This window comes from Hemicordylus capensis, chromosome 1, assembly GCF_027244095.1.
Source record: "Hemicordylus capensis ecotype Gifberg chromosome 1, rHemCap1.1.pri, whole genome shotgun sequence".
NCBI classification, from domain to species: Eukaryota; Metazoa; Chordata; class Lepidosauria; order Squamata; family Cordylidae; genus Hemicordylus; species Hemicordylus capensis.
Genome location: NC_069657.1, coordinates 35,358,106 through 35,386,049, shown reverse-complemented (window position 1 = coordinate 35,386,049; position 27,944 = coordinate 35,358,106). Strand labels below are relative to the sequence as shown.

The following is a 27,944-nucleotide window of genomic DNA, read 5'->3' as shown; positions in this document are numbered from 1 at the left end:
GCATGCAAAACAAAGGGAAATAATACACATTTAAAAGTTTATTTCCTTATCTATGTATTTCCCCAACCCTCACTGCCAAGTCTAATTGAATAATAAAAAAATCTATTCTGCAATGCAGCTGTAGCTCATGGGAATATTGATTTGAACTTGAAAAAGAAATCTAACCATGGAATCACAAGTTCACTAGCTTTTATTGCCAACAGCACATTTTACTAATTTAATCACTGGGTAGAAACACAAAAAAAGCCTATTGATTTATCCTCAATTTCCCCCTTCAAAGCATGTGCAAGAAACTCTTCATGTTTATATTACTCTCCAGACAAATTACCCTAGATTTTTTATTTGATTTCACTTCCAAATTGCTCAGTAGTGGTTTCTCTGCAGTAGTTGGAGATAATAAAGTGTGGTGTTAAAGGGCTGTCACTTGAAATTACAGACAGCTAAAAATTCAATCCATCTGTTCAGCACACTTTGAGATCTCCAGCAGCAGTCTCAAAGACCCACACAGATTCACCCAGAACATAAACTAGTGGGAAAACTAAATGCACTACACATCAGAACAGAAATAAAACAGCATTAAATTCACTAAACGCTAGCATTACGCACAGTTCCTTGTTTAAGCAAGCTCAACCTTCCAATTTGCAACATTGGATTGCTTTGGGAATGCTCACTGGTATATACCCCATGGGTCAAATTCTGATTTTCAGTGGTAAGTACATTGCAATTGTGTTGTAACATACTGTGTAATGAGGTTAGCTTTTCAACAAATGCCTGGAAATTCTTTAATGACCAGCCATGATATCAGCTTGCCTAACCTTTAAGAAGTCTCGTAATAATGGGTCATAAATGTTAATTTGCCCCCATGAAAAAACAAAACATATTTAATTTTAGGACCAATGTATGATTTCTTGCAGTAAAAAGGAAGCAAAAGTCAGCTTACACAATGGCTGACATCCAAGCAACGAACTGCATGTGGTATGAGCAATGTTGTGCTATTGCAAGAAGATAGCTTTGTTGTACTAAAAAACAACAGTCTGCAAACTTGCACTACATCCCTCACCAGCCGTGGTTTTTTGCAACCCAGGCCAAATAATGACAGGACACACATAGTTGGAAAAAAATAGGGCCACTTTATTGAATATTGAGAAAAGTAATAATAATAATAATAATAATAATAATAATAATAATAATAATAATAATAAGATTTATAAAACCTGAAATGAGGAATCTTAACTAAAGTGCGGTCAATCTACGACCCTATATGGATCAATCTCATAGGAGGTATGCCCCCAGGAGGGCGAAAGACTGGGCTTTGATTTGGCTTGGTACCCAGTCTGAACCTTTTCTCTACCATGAGGTTACCCCCGTCGAGGGGATGCATGTCAGACCGACTCAACCCAGGTCGCAAGGCACTGAGCAGCATTTGCTGGCATGCATCCGAGTGGGAGCGGATCCAACCTGAGAGTTGCGAAATCACCAAGCCTCCCTCTGTATTCCCACTCACCATAATGGCCCTCCAGCCCAACACCAATGTAAATTAACCTACCCTGATCCGCACTTGTCCTCAAAGTGACCAATTAACCCCAGGACTGCCTTAACAAAATCAGTGAGAAGTAGGGGAAAAGAGGCCCCAACATTAGCCAATCAACTGAAACCCACAAAATTTCCTACTTGGCCCTGATGGTGATTGAAATATCCCTCACTGAGTCAAGGGGTGTGAGGGAAGGTGCCTGCCCATAGAGCAACTGAAAGACAGAGCAACGAAGCAAACTGCATATGCAGCTGCTCCTTGCACGCGACTGGTCCACCGGTGTCATGTGCTGGGGGACTAAAATGGCAGCCCACATGCCAGTCTCCTGGGCCGGGCTCACAACTCCATTCCCCACTTATCTCATATCCCTGCTAGCACAGTGAAAGGGGTGGGGAACGGCTAAGTATCTGTGACTGAAATATTGTGACTGGTCTTGCCAGCTCCGACCTGCGAATCCGCACTTGGCAAGGTACGAGTATTTTAGTGTTTTCTGGAGTTATGTTAGTGATTTTGGGGGGTTCAGAGGTTCAATCTGCTCTTGGCGACTCTTGGCGATATTAAGGGAAGTTTGGTGATTTTCCCCCTTTATTTTTTGGTGTTTTTGCAGTCTCAGTTCCCCATACCCCGTTTCCCACAGACTTTAATGCCTTGCCAACCACGAATTTGCCAACCACAGGGTTTTGCCAGAACGGAACCCTCGTGGTTGGCGAGGGAAGACTGTATAGTGCTCTTGCACAAAAGTTCTCACTGAAACAAATGAGATGTGTTGCAGTTGCACAACTCTAGTCTGGAACACAAGCTCCAGGCTTGGTGCAATAGCTTTGCACTAGCTCAATGTCCTTCCACAGGAGGTTCATTGCTTGGGCTGTCGCCCACTATCCATAAAAATATTACCCAATAATTTTAGAACTTTTTGTTGTTGAAAAATTATAAAATGAAATGAAGCAACAGCAGCAGCTATGGGCTCTTAGGAAGCTGAGATGAGCAAAACCAATGATCCCAATTTCAAGTAATCTGTTTGATCTATTGTGCACCCCAATATACCGTAACTAACACTGTTAACATTAACTTGCTGAGCTTCAGTCTCTCCTTCCATGTGGCCACAGACTCAGTATGTGTTGATGTAGCATTCCCCAAATTAGAACCAAATGAACAAAGCAAGCATTTCTAGGAATGATTAAAGACCAAAAAATAAAAATAAATTAAATGCATTCTGATTGTTGAAGATCACTACACTATTCTTCTTACTCTGGAACTGTCTTTATTACTACATCTTAGAAATCACGAGAAACTTAATGCTTCTCCTGGAAGTGTCCATGAAAGACAGAAGAACAAAAGATCCTTGCAAGATCCTTTCATCCTGCCGTCTGTCACAGTTGCAGAGGCAGGCCATGTCCCTATATAATCATTAACATTCACCAAAGATTAACTAAAGAATATTCTTGTTAGGCCAGTTTTTAAAGCTACAAAGTATTATGCTACCAAGTATTATTGGTGAACTTTGTTCTGCTGAACATGCAATGGTAGTTTTAAGGTTTTGTTTGTTTGTTTTAAGTGCTCTTTTGAATCAAGTCATCCAAGATTTCTTTCTATGTAATGAATTTTTTATTTTTTTTTAGAATTTAATGATATAGAACTGTACAAAAGCAAAACACAATGATGGATGTATTGAAACATAATTTGGAGGGAGTTAAATTTGAAGAAATTAGAAGCTGAGTTGTTCTGCAGCAAAGATAAGAGAAATGGCATACCACCGGTAGGAAGGAGCAAAGGTATTTGCCATGTGTATTAATGATCTCATTCTTCATGGCCAAATTAGATCTGACATGGAATTCTGTGCTTCCAACTTGATCTATGAGGGTGGCTGAATGGCTCCATAAAACCGTTTTACTGCTAAAAGGGAAAAAGAAAGCAAAGATTCTGAGGAGAAGGTGGAATGAAGCAAACAGATAGGTCTCTTGAATTTAAATACCACTTACTTAGGAACAAGATTCTATTTGTAATGGGTAAAGCAGGAGTTCTCAAACGTGGATCCCTAGATGTTGTTGGACTACAACTCCCATCATTCACAGCCAGTTAGGGATGTGCACAAAACGCTTCAGCGCCCCATTAGAGAGGGGCCAAAATGATTCAGCTTGCCACAGCCTAAACATTTCATCAGGGGGCGAGCAGTACTTAAAGGAGCAGGTACACACATCCTTTCCTGCTACTCTGCTGCCCCACCGTCATTCTGGTCATGGCGCTGTGTTGCTCAAAAGGCTGCATGATTTATGCTTCCCTGTTCCCCGCAGCCTGTGTGCACAGCCTGTACCCATGCTTCCTTGTTCCCCGTCTGCACATACGCAGGCACCATATGCATTAGCTCTGTACCTTGCAAAAGAGAATTCTGCAGGGAGGCATATCAGATGTTTAATGAGCAACAAAATTTGAATCTATCAGGGATAGGAGAGGTTGGAATTTGTATATGTCCAAATGTGTGAAACTGGGGTTTCGCAGCAAAAGTGACCTGTGGTTTCCCTCACTGAACTCCAGTTTGAACCTTTGGTTTGTAGTGAGTTTTGTCACCCCAATCTGAGGTTTTGAGGTGGCAGCGTTACCATAACCGTGGTTCTGTGCTGTTTCTAGAACCCTAATTATAGAGAGAGTGGCCCAGACCCGTCAGGGATTGCACCCGTTCCATGCCTGCAGTGCATCTCGCTGGCTGCCTCTCTGAGCACTTGCCCCCCGCCCCCCCCCCCGCCCTGCCTCTGATCCAATAAATCAGTTGTCCAGCAACAGGGACGCCGCCACATCCCATCCTAAGCTTGTCAGCCTGTCAAAAGGGAAAGTCACCTGGAGGCCAGCCCTCTTCCCACTCTGCCCCTTGTTTTCCCCCTCCTGGCAGTCAGGAGAGAAAGGGGATGGGATGGCAAGACGGGCACTATGTGCTTTTCTCCAAAAATGAAGCAATAAAGATGTATGTTCACAAGCACATGCAGTCGTACATACAGGGCAACTGCATTAAATCACTGGAATGGCAATATATGGTAGGGTGACAATACCAGCGGTTGAGTTTCAAAGGGCAGCCCCAACCAGGGATTCTTGAAAGGCTCAGGTCTATTTTTTGCACAATGGTTTTGGGGAAGGGGGCCCAGACCCTTCCTCTTGGGTGAATGCATGTGGTCCCCAGGCTTACTCTGAGAAGGGCCAGGCAGCAGGATCAGCATTGTCTCCAGTGAAAAGGAGAGATTCTCCAAATGTGATGAGGATGGATGCTGCTCCTGGAGCAGACCGATCTCCCATGAGAGTGGACGGCCCTAGGTATACCCCTTCACGGCTTATAAGAACTGTCCAGGGTGGGGGGACAGGAATGTCCGGTAGAATTGCTAATAAAGTGCAATGACAGCCCTTTCTCCATGGATTGCTCTCTCACAAGAGTGCCAGGCCATGGAGACATGCATATGGGCCCGATGGCAGAAGCTGCCCAGCCTGGTTGCTCCACACAAGCAAGTCGCAGGGTCGGGTACCCCGGCAACATCTCTTCCTGTCTTAGCAACTACTGTGAAGAAACAATCAAAGTGGGTCCATTGCCAGCCCATCCACCCATCTGAAGATGTCCACCTTTATTTTTGCCCAGAACAGCAATCCCACTCTCCTGGGGTAGCAGACAACTGGGGCTCCCCTCTTCCACGATTCTCCATGGCGACAGATCTGCATACTCTGCAATGCTGGTCCAAACCTGGGAAATTTGAACGAGAGAAGATCTGTCCTCAGTCCCAGTGCTTCCCCAGTCTGCCCATCTGGAAACACCCAGACACATGGAGTGCCAAAATCTCTTTTGGGTGCATCAAAAGCTTCCCTGGAGAGGAGGGGATCACTATTCAAAGGTTCTGTCATTAACAGAGAGAACTGGAGCCCCACACAAGTGGGGGGCCTTTTTTGGATGGTTGAACTCATGAGTGCGCAGTCCGATGGAAGACCAAAGATTGGCAAGCCTAAAGTCCTCCCCAGTAGACTGGCCATCTCCTGAGAGGTATAATCCCCTGGTGGCAGGCCACCACTGGGGCAGGAGTGTAGTTTGGTCTCCTTGGACTGCTTTGCCGAGGTGAGCCATCACAAGAGCATCCTTAGTCATAGCAGGCCAGATGCCAAGATCCTTTGCCCTCCTTCATCTACATATCCTATCCTAGGAAGTCATCATGCTCCCTCCCTTTCCTGTGTAACAGAAAAATAGTGGCCCTCAGCATCCCCACCCCCACCCCCAGAAACTGTGCTTGTGTGAGACTGTTTTATTGTAGGGATCTTATCAGGGTGGTGGTGCAATTGCTGTCAGAGGAAGGGCTTGCATGGCATTTAAAGGGAATTAAATGCTCTTTCCCTGCCGAGGATGGGTGGTCCATCCCCAAAAGACATTATTGCGCTGGGCACACCCCTTGAAGATTGTGGCTAATAGCTACCACCTTATAGACTTCACAGCTACCACCTTATAGACGTTGCCCACAGTCTGGTGATGTGGGCACTATGGAGCTTACTGGGTGCAGCCTAGCCTGAAAACAGAGCTTGCCGGTCTGCAGTTGGACAAATGTCTGCAATGCAATTCACAGTTAGAAAAATTACCCATGTGTTCAGCGACCAAAACAGAAGAGAAGAATTACAGTTATATAACAATAAATTAATTGTATATAATTAAAACAGGCTGAAATTAAAATTAGTTTAAAAATTTGACAAAATTGAAAACGATAATAAAAATTTAAAACAGTAAAATATCCTTATTAACCATCCGGTGACGTATATTTATGGCAGCAGCACAGAATTTCTGGTTTCACATTACATGTGCATGCGGACGCTGTGTTTAACTTGGAACCGATTTACAACCCAGCATCTAACCAAAACTTTCAGCCACGTAGCAAATACGACTACAGTGCTACACGTATTGTGTACTGAACAACACGTAACCAAACCAACCACTTTGGCATAGGAATGTCTATCTTGAGTGCTAAAGTAGCTGTTTAGAGGATCACAAGCTTCTGCATGAAGCAAGGCAGCATGAAAGAGACGTCTGCTTCAGGAGAGGATTCTCTTGGTTACCGCAAGCAGGATGTCACACACACACACTCACACACACACACACACACACACACACACACACACACACACAGAGAAAAGCCTTCATTAAAGAGCTGAATAATGTTAACAACAGTTTGTTTATTCAAGGTAGATCCACATGCTTCTTGTTCTTCTACCTGTTTGCCTTTGGGGCATGTGCCACACATCATGCAATGGCAACTTGAACAGACCTGAACTGAATAAGCCTTCTAAAAACAGTATTTGTTCTTGGAAGATGAAATAGGTGAGAAGCTGCTATTATGGCTTTTCCTGCTGCCTTATGAGAGGATATAATAAAGAGTCAGATATCAGTGTTCTGCTAAATAAGCTCTAACTTCACGAAAAGGAAAGCGAGGCCCTCTACCATTACTGAATATTTTATGTCACTATGTCACGTTAAACTTGGGCACAGCTGCTTTTAAAAAATTGATTCCTTTATGCTAATATGAAAGGTGGTGGGAATGACAGCTGGTATATGGCACTCGTACACTATTTTGTCTTTGATACAGGATTGTACCTTTAAATATCTGTTATTTGAGAACTCTGGTCCACAAGTTTAATATTTACAGTGAGGGAAATAAGTATTTGATCCCCTGCTGATTTTGTCCGTTTGCCCTCTGACACAGAAATGACCAGGCTATAATTGGAACGGTAGGTTTATTGTAGCTGTGAGAGACAGAATAACAACAAACAAACCCTCAAAAGCCCAGTGCCCAAAAGTCAGCGATGGATTTGCATTGTAGTGAGGGAAATAAGTATTCGATCCCTTCACAAAAGATGTCTTAGTACTTGGTGGCAAAACCCTTGTTGGCAATCACAGAGGTCAGACGTTTCTTGTAGTTGGCCACCAGGTTTGCACACAACCCAGGAGGGATGTTGTCCCACTCCTCTTTGCAGATCCTCTCCAAGTCAGAAAAGTTTCGAGGCTGATGTTTGGCAACCCGAACCTTCAGCTCCCTCCACAGATTTTCTATGGGATTAAGGTCTGGACACTGACTGGGCCACTCCAGGACCTTCATGTGCTTCTTCTTGAGCCACTCCTTTGTTGCTTTGGCTGTGTGTTTTGGGTCATTGTCATGCTGGAATACCCATCCACGACCCATTCTCAATGCCCTGGCTGAGGGAAGGAGGTGCTCACCCAAGATCTGACGGTACATGGTCCTGTCCATCGTCCCTTCGATGCGGTGAAGGTGTCCTGTCCCCTTAGCAGAAAAACACCCCCAAAGCATAATGTGTCCACCTCCATGTTTGACGGTGGGGATGGTGTTCTTGGGCTCATAGGCAGCATTCCTCCTCCTCCACACACGGCGAGTTGAGTTGATGCCAAAGAGCTCGATTTTGGTCTCATCTGACCACAACACTTTCGCCCAGTTCTCCTCTGGATCATTCAGATGTGCATTGGCAAACTGCAGATGGGCCTGTACATGTGCTGCCTTGAGCAGGGGGACCTTGCGGGCACTGCAAGATTTCAGTCCTTCACGGCGTAGTGTCTTACCAATTGTTTTCTTGGTGACTATGGTTCCAGCTGCCCTGAGATCATTGACAAGTTCCCCCTGTGTAGTTCTGGGCTGCTTTGTCACCGTTCTCATGATCATTGCAACTCCACGACGTGAGATCTTGCATGGAGCCCCAGACCGAGGGAGATTGACAGTTATTTTGTGTTTCTTCCATTTGCGAGTTATCGTGCCAACTGTAGTCACCTTCTCACCAAGCTGCTTGGCGATAGTCTTGTAGCCCAGTCCAGCCTTGTGCAGGTCTACAACCTTGTCCCTGACATCCTTCGACAGCTCTTTGGTCTTGGGCATGGTGGTGAGTTTGGAAGCTGAGTGACTGCTTGCTTCTATGGACAGGTGTCTTTTATACAGGTACTGTAACAAGCTGGGATTAGGAGCACTCCCTTACAGAGGGTGTTCCTAATCTCAGCTCGTTACCTGCATATAGTGAAAAGACACCTGGGAGACTGAAATCTTGCTGGTTGATAGGGGATCGAATACTTATTTCCCTCAGTACAATGCAAATCCATCGCTGACTTTTGGGCACTGGGCTTTTGAGGGTTTGTTTGTTGTTATTCTGTCTCTCACAGCTACAATAAACCTACCATTCCAATTATAGCCTGGTCATTTCTGTGTCAGAGGGCAAACGGACAAAATCAGCAGGGGATCAAATACTTATTTCCTTCACTGTAGCTTTGCAAAACAGAGGACCAACCTTAATACAGAATACAGGAAATGGTTTGTTTGTTTTAAAGTGGTGGTATTAAGGCTTTTAGGGATGGTCGGATTTACCAATTAAACTCTGGACTATTCTGGCAGAATGAAACGAGATTGGTTCTGGTCAGCCAAAAATCTCACCTGGATGGACAATAGATTCTGGAGCCGTATTCAAGACATGAGGTTGTACATGCATTCAGCTGTCTGTACCTGTGTACACAGATGAGTCTGTGCATAATAACGAACACAAGACCAATGATGTCAAAACAATGCAGCACCATGCCTGAGGCTACCATGCAAGCCGAGAGAAACCTAACACATCTTGGGCACCTCTCTAGGATGCACAAGATTTCACCTTGCATGCTATTTCCAGACTGAACCAGGAACCAAAGGGAACATGTATGTCTCTCAGGTTCAGTCTGGAAATCTGTCCGTTTCGACCACAACCCAGGAATCAGGTTTGAATTTGTTTTGGGATAGAATTCAGAACCATCTCCAGCCTTATTCACATGTTATGTTAAATGCTTGTACTATCTGTGTACAGTGTATACAGCTACATATCTGTTCACAGGTGCATTGTGTTGAACCAGTACAGTTCCTATCTCTAAGCTACATTTGAGGGACCAGGTTCACTGCTGAAATGCAAGCAGGTACAGTCCTTCACACAACATGATGCATGAGTGTACAGACATCTGAATTCAGGTACAACATAATGTCTGAATAGGCCTTCTAACAGCAGCGAATGGGAAACTCCTCCCAGTAGCAAACAATTTTGAAGTGCAAACACATTTCTCCTTTTTCTCAGCAATAGGATGACTTGCCAAGTACACTCTTGACTGAATAAAAGGAACACATTTGATCACTACAGTGGAGCAAGAATGGCTTTTAATTGGTTACTAAAAACACAAGTTCCGATAATCCACAGCAGATACTTCGGTGCTGTTGAAGTCTTCAGCTGGTTGTCAAGTGAGAGAGCCAAAGTAAACATTGATGAAGAAAGCTGGAATTACTCAATACAGCTACATAATATGAAATAAATCAATTATGCAAAGGCCTTGGCATCAATGCTGAGAGCTTCAGGTCCCTTTGGCAGCAAAGCAACTGAAGGTGCTGAACTCAGCAAGCTTCTCATACTATCAGGCCTCCAAGTCATGAGGACAAAGTGAGGAAGACTAAATCCTGGATTCTCTAGGTTACATCCAAAGAAGGTTAGTCATGAGTAAGCATCCTTAAAATAAGTGACACAAGTTAGCTCGTGGCTGACATTCCTTGGATATGCATAAGCGCACATGTGCCTGAGCACTACATCTCATTTACAACTTAACAGAAGTGACGCAAACTTTTATAACTGCTTCCCTCACCCACAAAACAATTTTATGTGGATTTAACTAAGACTTTATTCCGGGAACTCAATTTTCTCCTTCTCCTTTCCCTCCCTTTTCTTTCTGACTCCACCCCCCACACTCTATAGGATCCCCACTGGGACAAACTTCCAAACATCAACTAAGGGTGTACATGGAACCATTCTGGGCCATTTGATTTGAATTCAAACTGAACCACAGGTCCACAAACTGGTTCACAAACCACCGGCTGGTGGTTCGGTTTCTGCACTCAAACTGGGTCAAATTGGCTTGTCCGGTTCTGAATACATGTAAAGGAGAATCCAGTAAGGATTCCCCTTTACAAACAAAAGAAGAATCCCTAGCAAATAGTAGTCCAAGAACAGCTGGAAAGCCTCAGATTTGCTACCCCTTGTCTACTATAGTCTGATTCAGATATTGTGCTGTTTTTGGTTTTTTTAAATCTCTCTCAGGGAAGAGGAGTGGACACACATTTCAAAACACAAACTTACCATTCAGAAAAGGACTCTGGAATACCTTGGGAGGAGGGTGGGTCTAACCTCTGTACCCTTTCCGCCACTCCAGCAATGTCCTTGATTAGGGCAATTTTGCTGAAGGATAGGGTTCTTCATTATCCCAAGTGTTTCAAATATTTCTACATTCAGATTATTCTTATTTTTGTCACACCACACTAACATGCACATGGATCTTCCAGAGTTTTTTCTCACTCTAATCTAGTGGTTCCCAACCAGGGTTCCTCCAGATGCTGCTGAACTACAACTCCCATCATTCCCAGCTACAACACCTGGAGAAACCCTGGTTGGGAAACACTGCTCTAATCTATGGCTCAGTGGTACAGCATCTGCTTTGCATGCAGAAGGTCCAAGGTTCAATCCCTGGCATTCTCCAGGTAGGGCTAGGGAAGACTCCTGCCTGAAATCCTGGAGAGCTATTGCCAGTCAGTGAGCGTAGACAATATTGAGCTAAATGGACCATAGTCCATTTATAAGTATAAGGAAGTTTCTCACGTTCCTACATTTGTGTCAAAATCTTCACTGGGGGAGGCATGGGGGAGCATGAATTCAGCAATCTCCTTAGAGCTTCCAGTCCTCTAAAGATGATAATTTCCTGATAGCTGACAACAGTGATGCTTAAAAGGGTTACCATACACATACAGATCACTGTCTGGAACAGCACAGGAAACCACAAAGCAGTTAGAAAAGTGTCCTCCAGCGCCAACACCACCAAAATTAGAAGTTAAAAATCAGAAGCGTACCAGAAAGAAAATATGCAATCGGTTTCTCTACAAGTGCTAGCCCTTTGTCATTACCTCCTATCAATTTTGCCTTCTGTTTCAACAGCCAGGAATATACACATCCATCGTTTAGATAAACCTTAGCTACAAATCATGAGTCTGCAGACAAAAGCCTAGAATCCGTAGTCTGGGTTTTTTGCACATTCAGAACAGAACACTTCTTTGCTAGTATTGCAATGATTCATTCAGTTTGGAGCCTACCCTATCCCTGCACCTGTTCTATAGCTTAGCTTGACCTTTAAATAGCTCACTCTATGCTAGGTTGGGCAGCTTCTGAAAAGGAACACCACTTTTCTGGTATCATTTCAAGTATAACAGCCAAGCTATACCTATTCTCTTTACTCCCATCTGTTCACTTTATAAAGGCATGATGAAATTTAACAGGGCTTCCTGGGAGCCAAGATCTTCTGTAACAAAAGTTCTTAACCTTTTGCACCTATGGACTCTCTAGATCCTCAGGTATGACCCATGGATTCCCACATTAACATTATATATTTTTGTAAGACAGAAGAAGAGGGGAGCTGGCCTTGTGGCAGCAAGTATGAACTGTCCCCTTTGCTAAGCAGACCCATCCTGGTTTACATTTGAATGGGAGACTACATGTGAGCACTGCAAGATACTCCCCTTAGGGCAGGCCCGCTCAACTTTGCCCCCCCAGCTGTTTTTGAACTACAACTCCCATAATCCCCAGCCATAGTCACCAAAAGCTAGGGATTATGGGAGTTGTAGGCCAAGATCTGCAGAACAGCCAAAGTTGAGCAGCCCTACCTGGAGCCGCTCTGGGAAGAGCACCTTCCTGCTCGCATGCAGAAGGTTCCAAGTTCCCTCCCTGGCATCTCCAAGATAGGGCTGAGAAACTCCTGCTGGCAACCTTGGAGAAGCCGCTGCCAGTCCGTGCAGACAATACTGAGCTAGATGGACCAATGGCATAAGGCAGCCTCCTATGTTCCTAAGAAGCTGCAGAATGTCTGTGAGTACAGCCCATTACTGAGCAGTAGCTCTGGGCCCTTCTCATATACATTCCTGGGAAAGGCTGGCAACAGTAGCGCTTGTTACATTCTGGTATCTCTTGTCAACAGTGGACGTATTAATTAAAATTCAAGAAAAAGTACATATATATCTATATCTATATCTATATCTATCTATATATATGAATGATTATAAATGATGCTTTGTGGGGGGGGAACTATCTTTATTTATAGGTTTTCCATGGGCCACATAGACATACCCCATGGACCCCATGGTTAAGAATTCCTGTTCTATGGCCTGCCTCAAATACAAATAAACAAATTGGAGGCCACACCGTGTGGTGAAACAGCACAATAAAGAGGGTAGAGGGCCAATGCAATTCCAGCTTGCATATTAAGTTCAAACACACAACAGATCTGTATACCCATACGGTTCCATCTGCATATTTTCAATGGCACATCCCACCACAGCTTGACCAAACTGCTCTTTATATTGTCTCAAAAATACACTGAGTATGCTTGTATTAGCAGAAGGATTATGGAAGGAGTACAACCTGGACACATGCTCAGATCCTTAATATGCAGGGCTCAGAACAAGTGTTCTCTCTAAAAAAAATTTCATCTGTGTGCGGAATGAATTTTATTCTGGGTGGCAGTATCGAGGCAGTGTGTGTGCGCATGTATATTCAGAGTGGGACCGTCCTGATTCTATCTGAACGAGATCTAAAATTAACTGAGCGGACATTAAAAAATTGTTGTGTGCACTCATATGCACACACCTTAGAGGGAACACTGCTCAGAATTACATCCATAGAATCTTCATTTGTGCTTTTCTCTGAGGGCATTCACATCTCTCATAGAGATTTTATATTCAAAGAAACATGAGATATCACCTGTACTCATAACCTTCTGCCTAGAGTAACAGGGGGTAGGTAAGGAAATGCACATTCATAAGAACATAAGACAGGCCCTGCTAGATCAGGCCCAAGGCCCATCTAGTCTAGTACTAGCCAACCCCTCACAGAGCATCTGTGCTGCGCTTTGGGGCCGGCTGTTTCCCCCTCCCTTTTCCTCCTGCCCCAGTCTCTCATCTCTTCCCCTTCCCTCCGGCCCCACGCTCTCCAGCCCTTCTCCCCTCCCATTCCTCTCCCCACAAAGAGCCGCGGCGGACGGCCAAGAAGGGCCCCACCACCATCGTTTTTCCTCGGCCCCATCTGCCTGCCACAGCTTTTCTCTTCCCCCACCTGCCGCCACCTCTCTCCCCCCGCCCACTGCCCGCCGCCACCTTTCTCTCCCTCCGCCTGCTGCCCGCCACCGCCTCTTTCTCTCCCCCACCTCTCTTTCTCTTTCGCCCCTCTTTCTCTCCCCCGCCACTGCCTCTTTCTCTCCCCCTGCCCACTGCCGCTGCCTTTCTCTCGCTGGCTGGTGCAGCCTTTCTCTCCCCCCTCCTCCGCCGGCTGGCCACCGCCAGCACTTTCTTCACCCTCTCCTCCTCAGTCCTCACTTCAGAACTCTCGCAGCGTGTCGCAAGAGTTCTGCCGCCAAATCCTGGGCACGCATGTCCCAAGAGAATTAAATATATAGATTCTGTTTCACACAGTGGCCCACCTGAAGCTTCTCTCCTACTGCCCTCTCTCCTACTGCTACTTCCCCACCACTGATATTTAGAGGCATCACCATGCCTCTGAGGCTGGAGGTGTCCTATAGACCTCAGACAAGTAGCCATTGATTGACCTGTCTCCACAAATTTATCTAAACCCCTCTTAAAGCCATCTGGGCTGTTGGCTGTCCCCGCATCTTGGAGCAGAGAATTCCATAGGTTGATTATACACCGTGTGAACAAGTACTCTCTTCTGTTGGTCCTATGGCCTGTTCTCAATTTCATTCCAGGAAGAACTCCAGGGGCAAACATACATATGATCAGGGCCCAAGACATGTCCTAACTTTATGCTACAGTACTGATGGCAGCAACTTTACTTTAACCAAGGCAGAGGCTGTAGCTTGGTTGCTGAGCATCTGCTTTGCATGCAGATGGCCCAAGTTCAGTCCCTGCATGTCCAAATGATACTGGGAAAGACTCCTGTCAAAGACCCTGGAGAGTCTCTGTCAGTCACTGTACAATGCTGAGCTAGACAGACCTGTGGCCCAATTCAGTGTAACTAGGCATCTTCATTTGTCCGGCAACTTTAACCTTATATAAAAGCACACTAATATTTTATGGTGCTTCTTTAAGAAGGAATGATAAAGCGTAATGTCCGGAATAAGCAGAGTATGCAGTATTTCCGTACAGCAACAGATTCCTACCAGAGAAATTCACCTGCTTCCATTTTCTAGTTATAATCCTTGCAGTTCCCAAGGAAGCACAGCCTTTTAAGCCTTAGCGCAACACAGCTGTTCCAAATAAGCCAAGCATTAACCCCAACCTGACCTTTCCTTCCTCTAACCCAATGAGTGTCAAATTGATCTTAGCACTGCAGGTTTCTTGCTAACTGCCAATTGAGGCTGTACCCCAGCCCCAGATGCCACCGCAGTAGCCTCTTCTGCATTAGTCCACATTTGTTTCAACTGCGGGTGACTGAAGGTTGTTTATTTTTCTCTCGTTTCTGCTCTTGACTGCAATTAGTAATGACATGTTACAGACAATACAGTGGCAGCTTCACAATCTGGTCTACTGAATTAATTCATATTGGCCATAATTGAGTATAATGGCTGGGGCTGGTCTTGTGGTAGCAAGCATGACCTGTCCCCTTAGCTAAGCAGGGTCTGCCCTGGTTGCATATGAATGGGAGACTTGATGTGGGAGCACAGTAAGATATTCCCCTGAGGGGATGGAGCTGTTCTGGGAAGAGCAGAAAGTTCCAAGTTCCCTCCTTGACATCTCCAAGTTAGGGCTGGAAGAGATTCCTGCCTGCAACCTTGGAGAAGCCGCTGCCAATCTGTGAAGACAATACTGAGCTAGATGGACCTATGGTCTGATGCAGTATATGACAGCTTCCTATGTTCCTAAGCTTACATAAAATTAAAAGTGTTATGTAGGTTTAAAAAACAAACAAACATGGTAATACTATTTAGCACTGATATTGCTCTTTAGAGAGCATTCAAATGCTTCATCCCTAGTGGCTGACATACTGTGCAACATCATATACACATTGCAACATAACATTCACACAGTTGCACTAGATAACAACTGACATTAAGATAACAGCTGTGATACGTTGAATGTTATGTTGTACATTGCAACATAACATTCACACAGTTGCACAAGAGCACTACTGAGCAAATGGAGTTTCGGCATGCGGCCATTATAGTGCTTATTCTAATGAAGATACCATACAAGTTGCTCCCAGAACCCACCCCACCCCCACAAAACCCCAACATATGCCAAACTCAAGCCACTTCAACTCATCAAATGCATATGCCACCACATGCTACTTTTGATTTTTGAAACACAATCATAAACCATTGGCAATGTGGCTTAGCAGTGGCATGCCAATCCAGCAAATAATGCCACATGCATTTGACCAGTTGAGCTGAAGCAGCTGCAAGTCAGCTTGGGTAGGTTTTCTTGCACAGCCATGGTCATCAGAACAGGTCCCAGAATTAGCCACTTTTTCAGAACACATGTGAAACAGCCCTAGGAAAATTCTGTGACAGATCTAGGCCAGACCATGGATGATCCATCAAGATCCAGCATCAGTGACCTAGTTCTGAGGGGACTGATTCTGACAATATGGCTCCTGCTACCTGCAATTAGGAAAGAACGTGCCTAGAGAGAATGTCTTCTGTGGATATTCCAGTGCTTCCAGGCCTGTCCCTTTATTGTGTGTGTGTGTGTGGGGGGGGGTTATTCATTTGAATGGCCCCTATACACACACTCCAAGTACTTGTTTAAACAATTACTTGAAGTGTGTGTGGTGGCGGGACACTATTCAGATGAAAAAGCCCTCCAAGCGATAAAGAAGGGCACACTCTTGGGATGTCCCCTTCTTAAATTGTATGTGCCAGGAGCTATATCATTGAAACTGGCCCCCCAAAATGGTAAACCCAAATGTGGATTGAACCACTTCAGAGGGAAACACTCGACTGAATATTCCTATAAACAAAGGCACTAGGAATATTCAGGACGTTTTGACGTTCTGAAATGTTTCGAGTGTTTCAAGCTCGAAACAGAACACCCTCTAAATAAAAGGTCTGTCTCGAGATCAGAGCAGGAACACCCCATTTTGATCGAAATGTTTGAAGTGCTATTTTGGTGGCCTATTCTTCCCTTGCTGATTGGTACTCTGCCATTGGCTTCTGATTGGCTTGTGGTCTCCTTGTTTCTTAGTTGGCTTGTTAACATACAAGTCAAGTGTTGTCATGGGCAACCGTGCCATCATTGGCTGGGGGGAGAGGGAGGGGGCACAAAAGGAGGGAATTCCAGAATGTATTCAAAGGGACTGGGAGACAGACAGAGAGCCCTTATAGTGTGCCTATCTCTCTTGAAGAGAGGAAACATCAAGAGAGGAGCTTTGATTTTGTGGCTCTCTTTCTCAGCAGGGTTTCCAAATCAGGGTTTGATTTTGTGGCCTTCTTTTCTCAGCACTGTCTATAATATGTTGTGCTACAGCTGCTATAACTATCTGGTGGTTTTGCTGGATCTCAAGATTGACAAGCTTTGGTTTGTTTGTGAGATATGGCGATTGCTGGGATGAGCTCCATGTCTGGCTCACTGCTCTGGTCTGCTCTGCAATCTGTATTACAAGGTGTGGTACTCTGTCAAAATGTGGCTGAAGTTGCTCTAGTTGAGCATATGGCTAGCTATGCTTGCTGCTAAGTAAGGGTGCTGCTGTGGGAGCTGTTGCAATGCTAGGAAGTAATAGAAGGAATCATATTTGTATGTGAGAGAGCAACTTGTACCAATGATGTTACCGCAGCGCAGGCACTGTGGCTGGCAGTGGATATTGGGTTAGTGGTTCTTTTTTGGACTGTTTTAAATGTGTTCTGTAGAGAGACAGATTCGCTTTTTTCTGTGTGCTTTTGCAATGTTTTTCAAGGCAGGGTTGCAAAAGGCATTGTAAATTGCAATGCAAAATTTGTGTGCATGGCAGCTTGATCCAGCCATAGGGAACAATGGAGAAACTCAAAGCACCCCACTGTTCCCTTGGGAAAGGTTGAAAATTTGTTTAAAATCACCCACTTGCCCATTTTGGATTGGGTGGTAGGTAGTACCCATCATGCCCTACCATACAACCCACACTGGTGTCCCTAGGACAGATCTGCTCAACTTAGGCCCCACCAGCTGTTTTTGGACTACAACTCCCATAATTGCTAGTCACTGCGGCCAATAGCCAAGGATTATGGGAATTGTAGGCAACATCTACAGAGGGCTGAAGTTGAGCAGCCCTGCCCTAGGAGCTACCCATGGAAACAGTGGAGTGTTTTGAGTTTCCCCATTGTTCCCTATAGCTGGCACACTCGGAATGTTTCAAGTTTTGTTTTATGTATAGGCCTGAAACAACCTGGTCAGACCGGTTGTTTCAACAAAACATTTTGGCCATTTGTGTTTCATTTCAAGCTCAAAACAGAATGCAAAATCTGTTTCATGCACATCCCTAAAAGGCACTCTACATAGAAAATTAGTGTGTCAAGAAGAAAGCTAGGTTGGAACCCTTCTCCCTGACATTTAGTTCTGTGGAGGAGCATTCGGTCATGTGTGTTCCCACTGGCAGGCTGAAATGGTACAGTCCATATTCAAGTTTACCACCTCAGTCAGAACTAGGGCAACGTTTGACTTCATTTCGATGCCACTGCAGAAAGATCCTCCTTGTCCCCCCTTTCTCCGTGAGCCTGGGACAAATCACTAGTTTTCAGGCCTATAGAGAAGCTTTGGCTCTTTTGGTTACTTAATAGCCCTGAACTACTATGATGTAATCTACATAATATTGGTCTGTACAAGCACTAAAGTTTATAAGTTTAAAAGTAAAGTATCACTTTTCTACACAATGGCCCTCCAAACAGCTCACAAGCAATAACCAAACACAAAATATCATCATAAACGCAGTGAAGCAGCAGCTCCTATTACATTTCCCCCCTGTTCCAAGCACAATCCGAGTTCAGGAAACTTGGATAACATCTTTTTTTTCTTCATTCACTGCAATACAGTTTGTAAACCACACACTTAAGTGTTAGCAGATCAGCAGTTTTTAATGAGATAAGAGTTGCTGGGAGACCACAACGCTTAAGCCACTCATTCTAAGCACTGTGCATGTCTGTTTCCTGTCTGAGCTCATGGTACAATTCACTTGTGCTACACGTTTAGTTTCAATGTTCATAATTCTCTGTACCAACTTGGGTCTCAAAAGATAATGAATTCACTTTCATTCCAATATTTGAACTACTGACACTTAAAAGTAAAATAAAATTTTCTACAATGAAGGAAAATATTTTAGAAGTAACAGGGGATGTGTGTTTTGTTTTGAAGTTTCTTTCTTTAGAATGTAATACCTTCAGCTCAAAAAGCAACTGTACGGAAACCAGCCATGTTGAAAATACTAGATGGAATTTATAGATGCATGTGCTGTCATAACTTGGAGATCACAGCTAGCAAACCTGCATGGATCCTTCCCTCAAGGAATGCAAATAGGTCAGAAAGTTAATGCCCATTAATTCTGTTACACAGTGCAAAGTTTGTTGTCGATGAAATTAGAAACAAATCTTCTGTAATGTATTCCTGGACAGAACAATTCAAACAGAAGTTTACTTATCTTTGAAACTAATGTTGTTGACAGGACACTACCTCAGTGCCAGCAGACACACAACTACACCCAGTAAGTGGTGCCAATAACAGCTTACCTCCCAGGTCAAAATAGCAGCTTTGGGGTGGGGTGGGGATTTTAGTCAGGGCCATAATGTGGGAGATGGGGTTAGATGGTGCAGTCCTGATTTTAGTCAGGGCCATAATGTGGGAGATGGGGTTAGATGGTGCAGTCCTGATAGCAAACCCCACCCTACTCCCCACCCTTATTTTTTTGCTGTGTGTTTAACATAGTGATTCCCAATCTTGAGTCCCCAGACAATGCTGGACTACAATTCCCATCATTTCCTAGCCACAATGGCTGGCCACTGTGGCTAGGTATTATGGGGGTGTAGTACAACATCATCTGGGAACCCATGGTTGGGAATCACTGATTGAACAACATGTGTGTGGTTTTTGGCCCTGGCATGCACTCCATTTAGAAACAAATGTAGCCCACAGAGAAGAATCTTCCAAAGGCTGCATTACCATCTTCCATCTTGTAACAAAGTTGTGGACATAAAGTTTTCATACTTCCTTCTGCTCTAGATAAAGGTTTTGCATAGCACAGGGCTGCTCAACTTCAGCCCTCCTGCAGATGTTGGCCTACAACTCCCATAATCCCTGGCTATTGGCCACTGTGGCTGGGGATTGTGGGAGTTGTAGTCCAAAAACAGCTGGGGGAGGGCAAAGTTGAGCAGGCCTGGCATAGCAGTAAAGAACTAGAATGACTTCTGTGAACTTGCTGATTTATTGCTTCTGACAGAGCTGAACTTCAACCAAAGTTGACAACACATTCAGTAAACTATAAGGAAACAAATGTATTTTCCACTGATAGGATAATTATATCCATACATTCTTCAGTGGTCAGGGGCAAGCTTAAATGCACTTTAACTGGGAGAATGGATCTTGACCAAACATACTGCAGAATGGATTCATCTGACTTTTAAGCAATATGAGGTGAGAAATCAATGTTATTCTCTTAGGAAGCATGCTCTTTGACGATAACTGGGGAAGAGGAAGGGGGAGAGAGAGAGGTAAAAGAATATATTGCAGTTTCATATGCCAAAGATAATGAAATTAATGTTCTACATCGGCCTCTCCCAGGACACAATCCTACAAGATACAGTGATGTGACAAAAGCCAGCTACCACCTTCAAGCGTGGTGTTCTGAAGTTCATACTTCCCTTGCGGAAGCAGCCATTCCCATTTCTATTGTTTCTCAGAAACCTGCCCTCCCATTTCCAAGCTGCAATTTAAATCAATCACATTTTCACTTGGTAGCTCAGCTTACCTCCTGCTATTAGAGATATTGCTTCAGAATGTATGACTCTCAAAGCTTTTTGTTGTTTTGGGTGAAAATGCCAGTGAGGAGGTTTCAAAATAATTAGTCTGAGAACTAGCAGATGGCACAAAAAAACCAGTTATGTGCTGCACAAAAGTGTGCATGGTACTGATACAACATGCAAAATTTGAAGTATTTCCTAAAACGACACCCATTTTTTCTAAAAGTGCTCTACTAAAAAAAAAAGCTCACACACACACACACACACACACACGTACACATTTTGGAAAGTCCCCTTATTTGCACTCCATAATAACCTTTTCCAGAGACAAATGCAATGACAAAGCAGCAACACAGACAGACATTTGGAAACATGGAAAGTAAAACAAATAACATGGACAGTCTTGCTACTATGCTGCAACCTGACATTATGAACTACAGAGTTTTATTATTCATGTTACAATACATTTATGAGACTGTACAAGTAAATTCAGCAGCCTGGACTCAGAGAAATGCTGTAGCAGGTTAGCTGCCCAATTCAGAATTATTATTTCTTTCACCAACAACTTAAAGCTTTTGGGTTTCATTTCTTCTAAAGAGCTCATCTGCCTCCGGAGAAGGGATGCAATACCGGGTTTCTTAGCAATTCATGGGTAAAGTCATGCAAGAATATTGAAAGAAGCATGCAGAAATACTGGAAGACATCATTTGTCTTTTATATGCCAAGTGTGGCCAAGGAGCTAGCAGACAGTTAGGAATGACCTTGGAGTACAAGTCAAGACATCTGCATGTGAAGAAATATTAATATTTTTAAGGTACATTAAGTTTGCAGTCCTCTAGAATGGAAGGTTAGTCATCTTGATTGTAACCATACCATCATACTTGCTATTCTGTAGTGCAGTGTTTAATCTACTACATGATAAATATGGGCGTTTTTCATTATTTAGCACTAACAAAAATAGTGCATATGAAGTACTGGAACAAATTGCTTTTTGCATCTTTCAAAGGACACTTAGACAGCAGTGGATACCACAGTGTGGGCCATGCAACCCAGACATCCACTATTGTCTTCTCAATTGTTCACAATCAAAAACGCTTAACCTTCGTAGTGGAATACAGCTGAACCAAGAACTCATTTCTACTCAGAGGCAAACCCACTGACATCTCCAAGAGGTACAGCCACTGACCAGTCTCGGTTGTTCTATGGGAGCTTTTACAACAGATGCAAACTGCAGATGAACAATAAAGGATAGTTCCCAGATCTGACACAATGGGAACACTTCACAAGAGAAGCTGCTCTAATTAATGCATTGATGGAACATTCAAGCATTATTGCTGATGATCAGAAATTAACCCTTCAACACATCACATACCACAGTTGTGTGGTTCCCCTCGCCAACAATCCCACTGTTTATCTATCAATTGTGACAAGTTGATTGGATAATTTGTCTCTTTAAAAAATAAACCAACCAATTCTTCAGTGATTTTTTAAGCACTACTTGCAGCTGAGTTCCACCACCAAGAAATTATCCCTGTTATTAATATTTTATTAAATATTAGCAGGAGATTAACAGAAGCTTTCATATTATCAGATAGCAGTTCTAACATCTTCCAATTTCATAAGTCCCCTGCTCCCAATTCCTCTACCCAATCTCTAGTAGAATACAAATTAGCTTCAAGAAGAGCATTAATTAAAAGGGAAATAAAAAGGGGGTTGTGCATGGGTGAGGCAACAGTAGTAGATTAACAATCAGTTATAGAATGATTCTAGAAAAGGCTTCCAAATGGCATTAATTGTTTTGTTTTCTATCCTTCCTGCAATACATGAAGCATTCTTTAATGCACGGATCTAAAATGCCTCCAACCCAATTTTCAACTGTAAGTGAAAATATAATTTCCTGAAATGCAAAAGAATACATCTTGCCAAAAGCAGTGGTCTGGCAATCCAGAATATGACTAGTTTGAGGAGCGAGCAGACTATAGGAACATATCCCAAGATAAGATAACTAAATAAAAGCTTTAGTGACAAAATTAAATTGATTTTATCCTGTCAATAACACATTTCCAAAAGGACACAGTAAGGCATATCCAAATTACAGACTAGAGTTGTTTTCTAGCATTTATCAGTTTCTAAAATGCCTAAATAATACAAAATATAATTTTTGCCCACAAGCACAAAGATCAACAGGTAACAAGATTAAAGATTTAAAGGTCGCCTTCTAGGGCAATTATTTATTTATTTCCTGAATTTATACCCTGCCCAAACTTACGTCTCTGGGCGGCTAATGTAACATTATGTAATGTTGGTACTCCAGATCCTGAACTCAATTAGCTCTTAAATCATCCATGTCAGGTTTGAAGCCATCTAAAACACATTTACACACAAGAGTGCCGCAAACCTTAAAAGAAAGAATGATGTCTTTAAGAGACTCTGTACTATTGGAGGTTCAAAGGCAATTAGTCCATCAGGGCCACATAATCATGTTGAAAACTGGCAAAGGAATAAACCTCATCACCAGAGCTAAGCAGCTGACACAGCATTAAAATTTTACCAATCAGCCCACTTTCCCCACCTAACCTAATTACAAAAATCAGGGGTTTCACACAAGGCAAGGCCTGCATGCTAACATGTACTGAAATGCAACCAAGCCACAGCAGTCAACCAGGCCTTTCTAATCGCAATAGCATAAGAATACACGCTAGCCCAGTTCAGTAGAAAACTATGGTTTCCCATAAGCTTCAGAGAACTACAGGTTTGATCATTCTCCCCCTCTTACCTACGAGAAGGGGACAGTGAAAACATTTACTTTCTACAAGATCTTTATTGGATTTTAATTTGTTACCAGGCAGAATTCAAGGTGCTGGCTTTGACCTGTAAAGTCCTGGATTGACACAGGAACATAGGAAACTATCTTACACTGAGTCAGACCATTGATCCATCTAGCTCAATATGGTCTACACCGACCGGTAGCTGTTCTCCAAAGTTCCAGGAAGGAGTGTCTCCCAGCCCTACCTGGCGATGTCTGGGACTGAACCTGGGACCTTCTGTGTGCAAAGCAGATGCTGTTCCACTGAGCTATGGCCCCACCACCTAAGGTAGGTATACAAACATGTCCATTGGATCTTCACTGGAAGCCTCTCCTGGGTGCCCCTTTGAAATGGCGACTCACAATTATGGAATACTCTTCCTGATCACAATTGGTTGGCATCTGCTTGTTAACTTTTGGACACAAGATAAAAAAAAGTCTTATTCGATTTTAATTAGATTATATATTTTCTAACAGTTTTGTTTTTAATTGTTATTGATGTCCACTACATTGGCATTGGTTTTACTGCTGTCATTTTCTTACAGTTGTTTGTGTTATTTTTGTATTTTATATGTGTTAACCATATTATGGATTTTCTTAATTGCCTTGAGGCCCTAGGACAAAAAGGCAGCTTTATAAGATACAATCCAACTATGTTTCTGCTTTTACTTATTTTTTACTGATATTTTTAACACATAAAAGATACACTCTTAGATATGGTAGATTAAAGCCATTTTATGGCTCAAGCAACTGCTTTTATTTATATATATTCTGGTTAAGGTGTGACATTAGATTCTAAGTTGCTAACAATTTTGTCAAAGTGTTTTTCAACAATAGCAACCAGCAGTCCTCTTAGAATATAGGTAAGCCAGGCAATGATATGGATTTTGAATGTGGACTTTTTCATACAAACTCATTGTTAAAGATTAACAGCCTTACAACATTATCCTAATTCCAATAAATACTGAATAGAAGTTGATTACTAACCCAGTTATCTAAACCAGAAGCCTTCAGCAGGCCTCACATGTGTGGATGATATTTTGGAGTTGCTATTAATTGATTTCTTATTGCCTATGTATAGTTTTGCACACATTTCAGTCTGGGTACAGGTCACAGAAGAGTAAACTAGGAAGACTGACATAGGGAATCATTATTTACTGATCACTGGGAGACACCAGAATACAGAATTATTTGGATTTGTATAGTCAATGTGCCAATAACATTGCTGGCAACAGCTTAACACAAAAAGCTATAACTTGAAGGGAGCTTACTTCAGCAAGCTCACTGTACTTATTTCCAGCCAGACACTTTACACAATCCACGCAACACTATTCCCACAGGTGATATATGGGCATTTGTGTTTTTTTTTTATAGAGCTAAATACATTTGTCTCTTAAGCATACACATGCAGCTGAAAGTGTTTCAGCATCAAAACACTGCTTCCTGTTTCTTGTACCAGGGTCTTTCTCACTCTCTGTAAGAGACCTATATAACCCATGAACCATTAGTACTCCACGATCTTCATATATAAAGGCACAGAAGATTTATACCTGATAATACGTCTTGATGTTTCTGACCAAGATGGTGAGGTTTTGGATCCGGAGGTTAACGTCATTGTTGACATGCTTATTGACACGCTGATTTGTTGGCCGTGGATCTCTTTAAAAAAAGGAAGATGAAGGTTTTAGGAAAGCTAGGCATTAGAAGATCATTAGACATTTCTTTCCTGAGTTTCCCTGCTCTCCTTATTCCATTGCTGCCAGCCAACATGCCCCAATCCATCCACAAAACTCACTGGCTGACATCCAGTCTAAGGCAGCATGGACACACTAGGAAGATGCGTCTGCACTGCAGAGAACCTCCCCACTGCTCTGCACTTGCACATCTCCTGCCCCTCTGGAAGTGTCCTGTGCTCTCTGAAAATATGCCCCTGAGGGCTGTGCACTTCCTGCAGCAGAGATCACCAAAAATCGCCACCCCTCCCCACAGTGGGCATAGAGGCAGTGGGGAAGCTCTTCATTACGTTAAGAGCAGCCTCCATTTATTTAATTTATTTATTGCATTTTATACCGCCCCTCCCACTCTGGGCCAGGACGGTTTACAAACCGCCCTGTGTCCATTGCAAGGAGACAGCTCCCATGTTGCCTTCAGGATGTCATTCATTGTAAATCTCCAATACCTCTTTGTCCTTCTCTACCACTAGATCTTTTTAACAGTAAAGAGGGTGCTAGTCAAATAAGGTCCAATCCTGGCTAAAGAGTCGTCTACACATGCAGCAGAATGAAGTGGCAGAATGGACTGTACCACTACAGATCAAGGTGCCATTAAAAAAAAAATCCTACGATATAAAATCTCTCTCTGCAATCTAGAATCTCAGGGCTATGCTAGTTTTCTACTTGCTCAAAGGTTTTTTACACGAAGAGTCACATTTGTAATGCTCCCCTACCTGCAGTCAGAAATGGTTCAGCCCACTCTACCAGCCCAGATTCTTGTTCCACTGTATGTGTAGACCAGGCAAAAATGACTCTATTTTCTGTTCAGCACTTAGCTCCCTAGTTGCACTACAGTAAAATTATACAGCAGTAGCAGTTACACAATAAAGGCCTTGGGAAAGCATATCATGAAGATGGCTACATAAGTAGTCTTGGCATGAGTATTTCATAATTAAGTCCCGAAATAGGTTTATTTGAAAACCAACCAACAAACCCAGCTTATACAATGGAGTTTCCAGCCAGATATTGTACAAGACTGCTGTAAGAACGAGATCACTTATCCTCATTTCACACCTGGAGTTCTTTGCCCCAAGCCACTTGCCAGCTCTATTTAATCAGGAACAGAGACTCAAATTATCAGTTTCGGGACAATTTGCACAACACATTTTGCATACTTCCAAGCAGTCCCAGTCTTCCCCAGATGTATGCAAACTGAGTGGTTACAACTACAGATGGATGCAGTTTCCATAACTGCAGCAGTATCCCCGCCCTCGCTGACACTGTGACCCCATCAGCGATGACCTGAAGCAGTTGCCCAGGTCTGCCAACTGGTGGAATTTGCCCACTGCCCCAGCAGTGTGTGCTAAGTATGCAGACACTAAGCAAGGGGCCCACTTGGCTGCTTGGAAACAATACAAGAAAAGCTCTTATTACAGGGAGCTTAATCCAATTCAGACACAAGCCACAGAGATCAGATGCACAGTAAAATACAAAAAAAAAAAAAAAAGGAAAAGAAAAAGAAAAGAAAAGAAAATACAGCAGGTGAGGGTGAAATTAAAATCTTGAGGCGTTCAAAGAAGTCTGGGAAAGACTATTATCTGAAGATTTTGATTCTACGTTGTCCTGTGGCCTGTTAGAGATGCTGCATCAAAGAAAAGGAAAAAAACACGCCTTGACGCAACAGAATCAGACAGTGCATTGCATATTTTCACCAACTCAACGTCTGCACTTCCTTTTTTACTCAGACTGGTCTATAGTACTTCAACTTTATTAAGTACTAGCAAAAGGATCGTCAAGGAGGCTGGGAAAGAAAAGAATGTACAATTTGTAGGGACATAACAGTCAGGGAAAGGTCTGCTTTCCAAGCCTCTTTCCCCAAACTGAACACAGCCTCATGGTTCAAAGCAAAAAGGGAGAAACACTCTCCCTTGCCGCCCATGTGGTCAAGGGGTTGTAGAATCCACCTTGCATGTTATCCTTCATTGTTATTTTTATAATGAATCTTGTTCAAGATGTTATATCTCCTATGTTAGATAATTTGCATCGCCGACCTGATGAATTTTATTTAAATTATCTTTTAACTAATGTGGAGAATGACATTATCTCTGGCATGGCCAGATTTTGTTATATTATTTGTAAAATGCGTACTGTTTTATCGTAAATGTTTGCTGGTCAATGACCGAATAAACTTCTCTGTCTCTCTCCCTCCCTCCCTCCCTCGCCAACCCAACAACCGCAGACACTTTGGAAATACATTTCCACAAAACCTGTTGCTGCCCAGAAGGGGAAGGCAGAACATTGAGGATGCATTCTGGTACACTGTTGGAGCAAAGTGCTAAACATGTTTCCTTCTCCTGGGCTTCCCAGCAACTAAGGCCCAAACAACACAACAGCACAGCAGTAAAGGTAAAGTGTGCCATCAAGTCGATTTAGACTCCTGGCGCCCACAGAGCCCTGTGCTTTTCTTTTGGTAGAATACAGGAGGGGTTTACCTTTGCCTCCTCCTGCGCAGTATGAGATGATCCCTATCAGTATCTTTATCCTATATCACTGCTGCCCCATATTGTACCAGTGGGGATTCAAACCGGCAACCTTCTGCTTGTTAGTCAAGCATTTCTCCGCTGCACCACTTAAGGTGACCAGCATAGCAGTAGTCCCATGTTTTCAAATATAGGTCTGCCCCTATCATGTCTACAGCAGAGGGCAGGTCATGTGAGTGCCAAAGGGGTGCATAGGCAGGAGATGCACAAACATACCCAGCATTTTCTCTCAGTTGGGCTCACTTCTGATATTCAGTCCAGCTTGAAGGGGTAAGAACAAATGGCGCCACAAGGGTTCTGCATCTCCCAACCATATCCCTCTGGCATTTTAAAGTTGTACTGTTTCAACTCTTCCATCACATGACTGAGGCAGACT

General features: G+C 43.2%; 1 protein-coding gene and 1 long non-coding RNA gene across 6 annotated transcripts in view; one reads left to right on the top strand and one right to left on the bottom strand.

The window, feature by feature from the left end:
* The window catches only part of CCDC88C (coiled-coil domain containing 88C), a 154,278-nt gene that overhangs the window by 111,419 nt on the left and 14,915 nt on the right, over window positions 1-27,944 (bottom strand). For all 4 annotated transcript variants that reach the window (XM_053284259.1, XM_053284261.1, XM_053284260.1 and 1 more), the window contains exon 3: window positions 24,867-24,975. In XM_053284259.1, coding sequence (XP_053140234.1) covers window positions 24,867-24,975 — 109 coding nt within the window. The remainder of the gene's footprint in view (window positions 1-24,866; window positions 24,976-27,944) is intronic.
* On the top strand, window positions 1,866-24,650 carry LOC128339820 (uncharacterized). 2 transcript variants are annotated; one of them, XR_008313239.1, is made up of 4 exons: window positions 1,866-2,000; window positions 3,151-3,303; window positions 9,632-10,034; window positions 18,913-24,650. It is a non-coding gene; the product is annotated as an uncharacterized LOC128339820 (long non-coding RNA). The 2 variants fall into 2 exon arrangements; XR_008313240.1 differs by having other exon boundaries at window positions 3,151-3,484.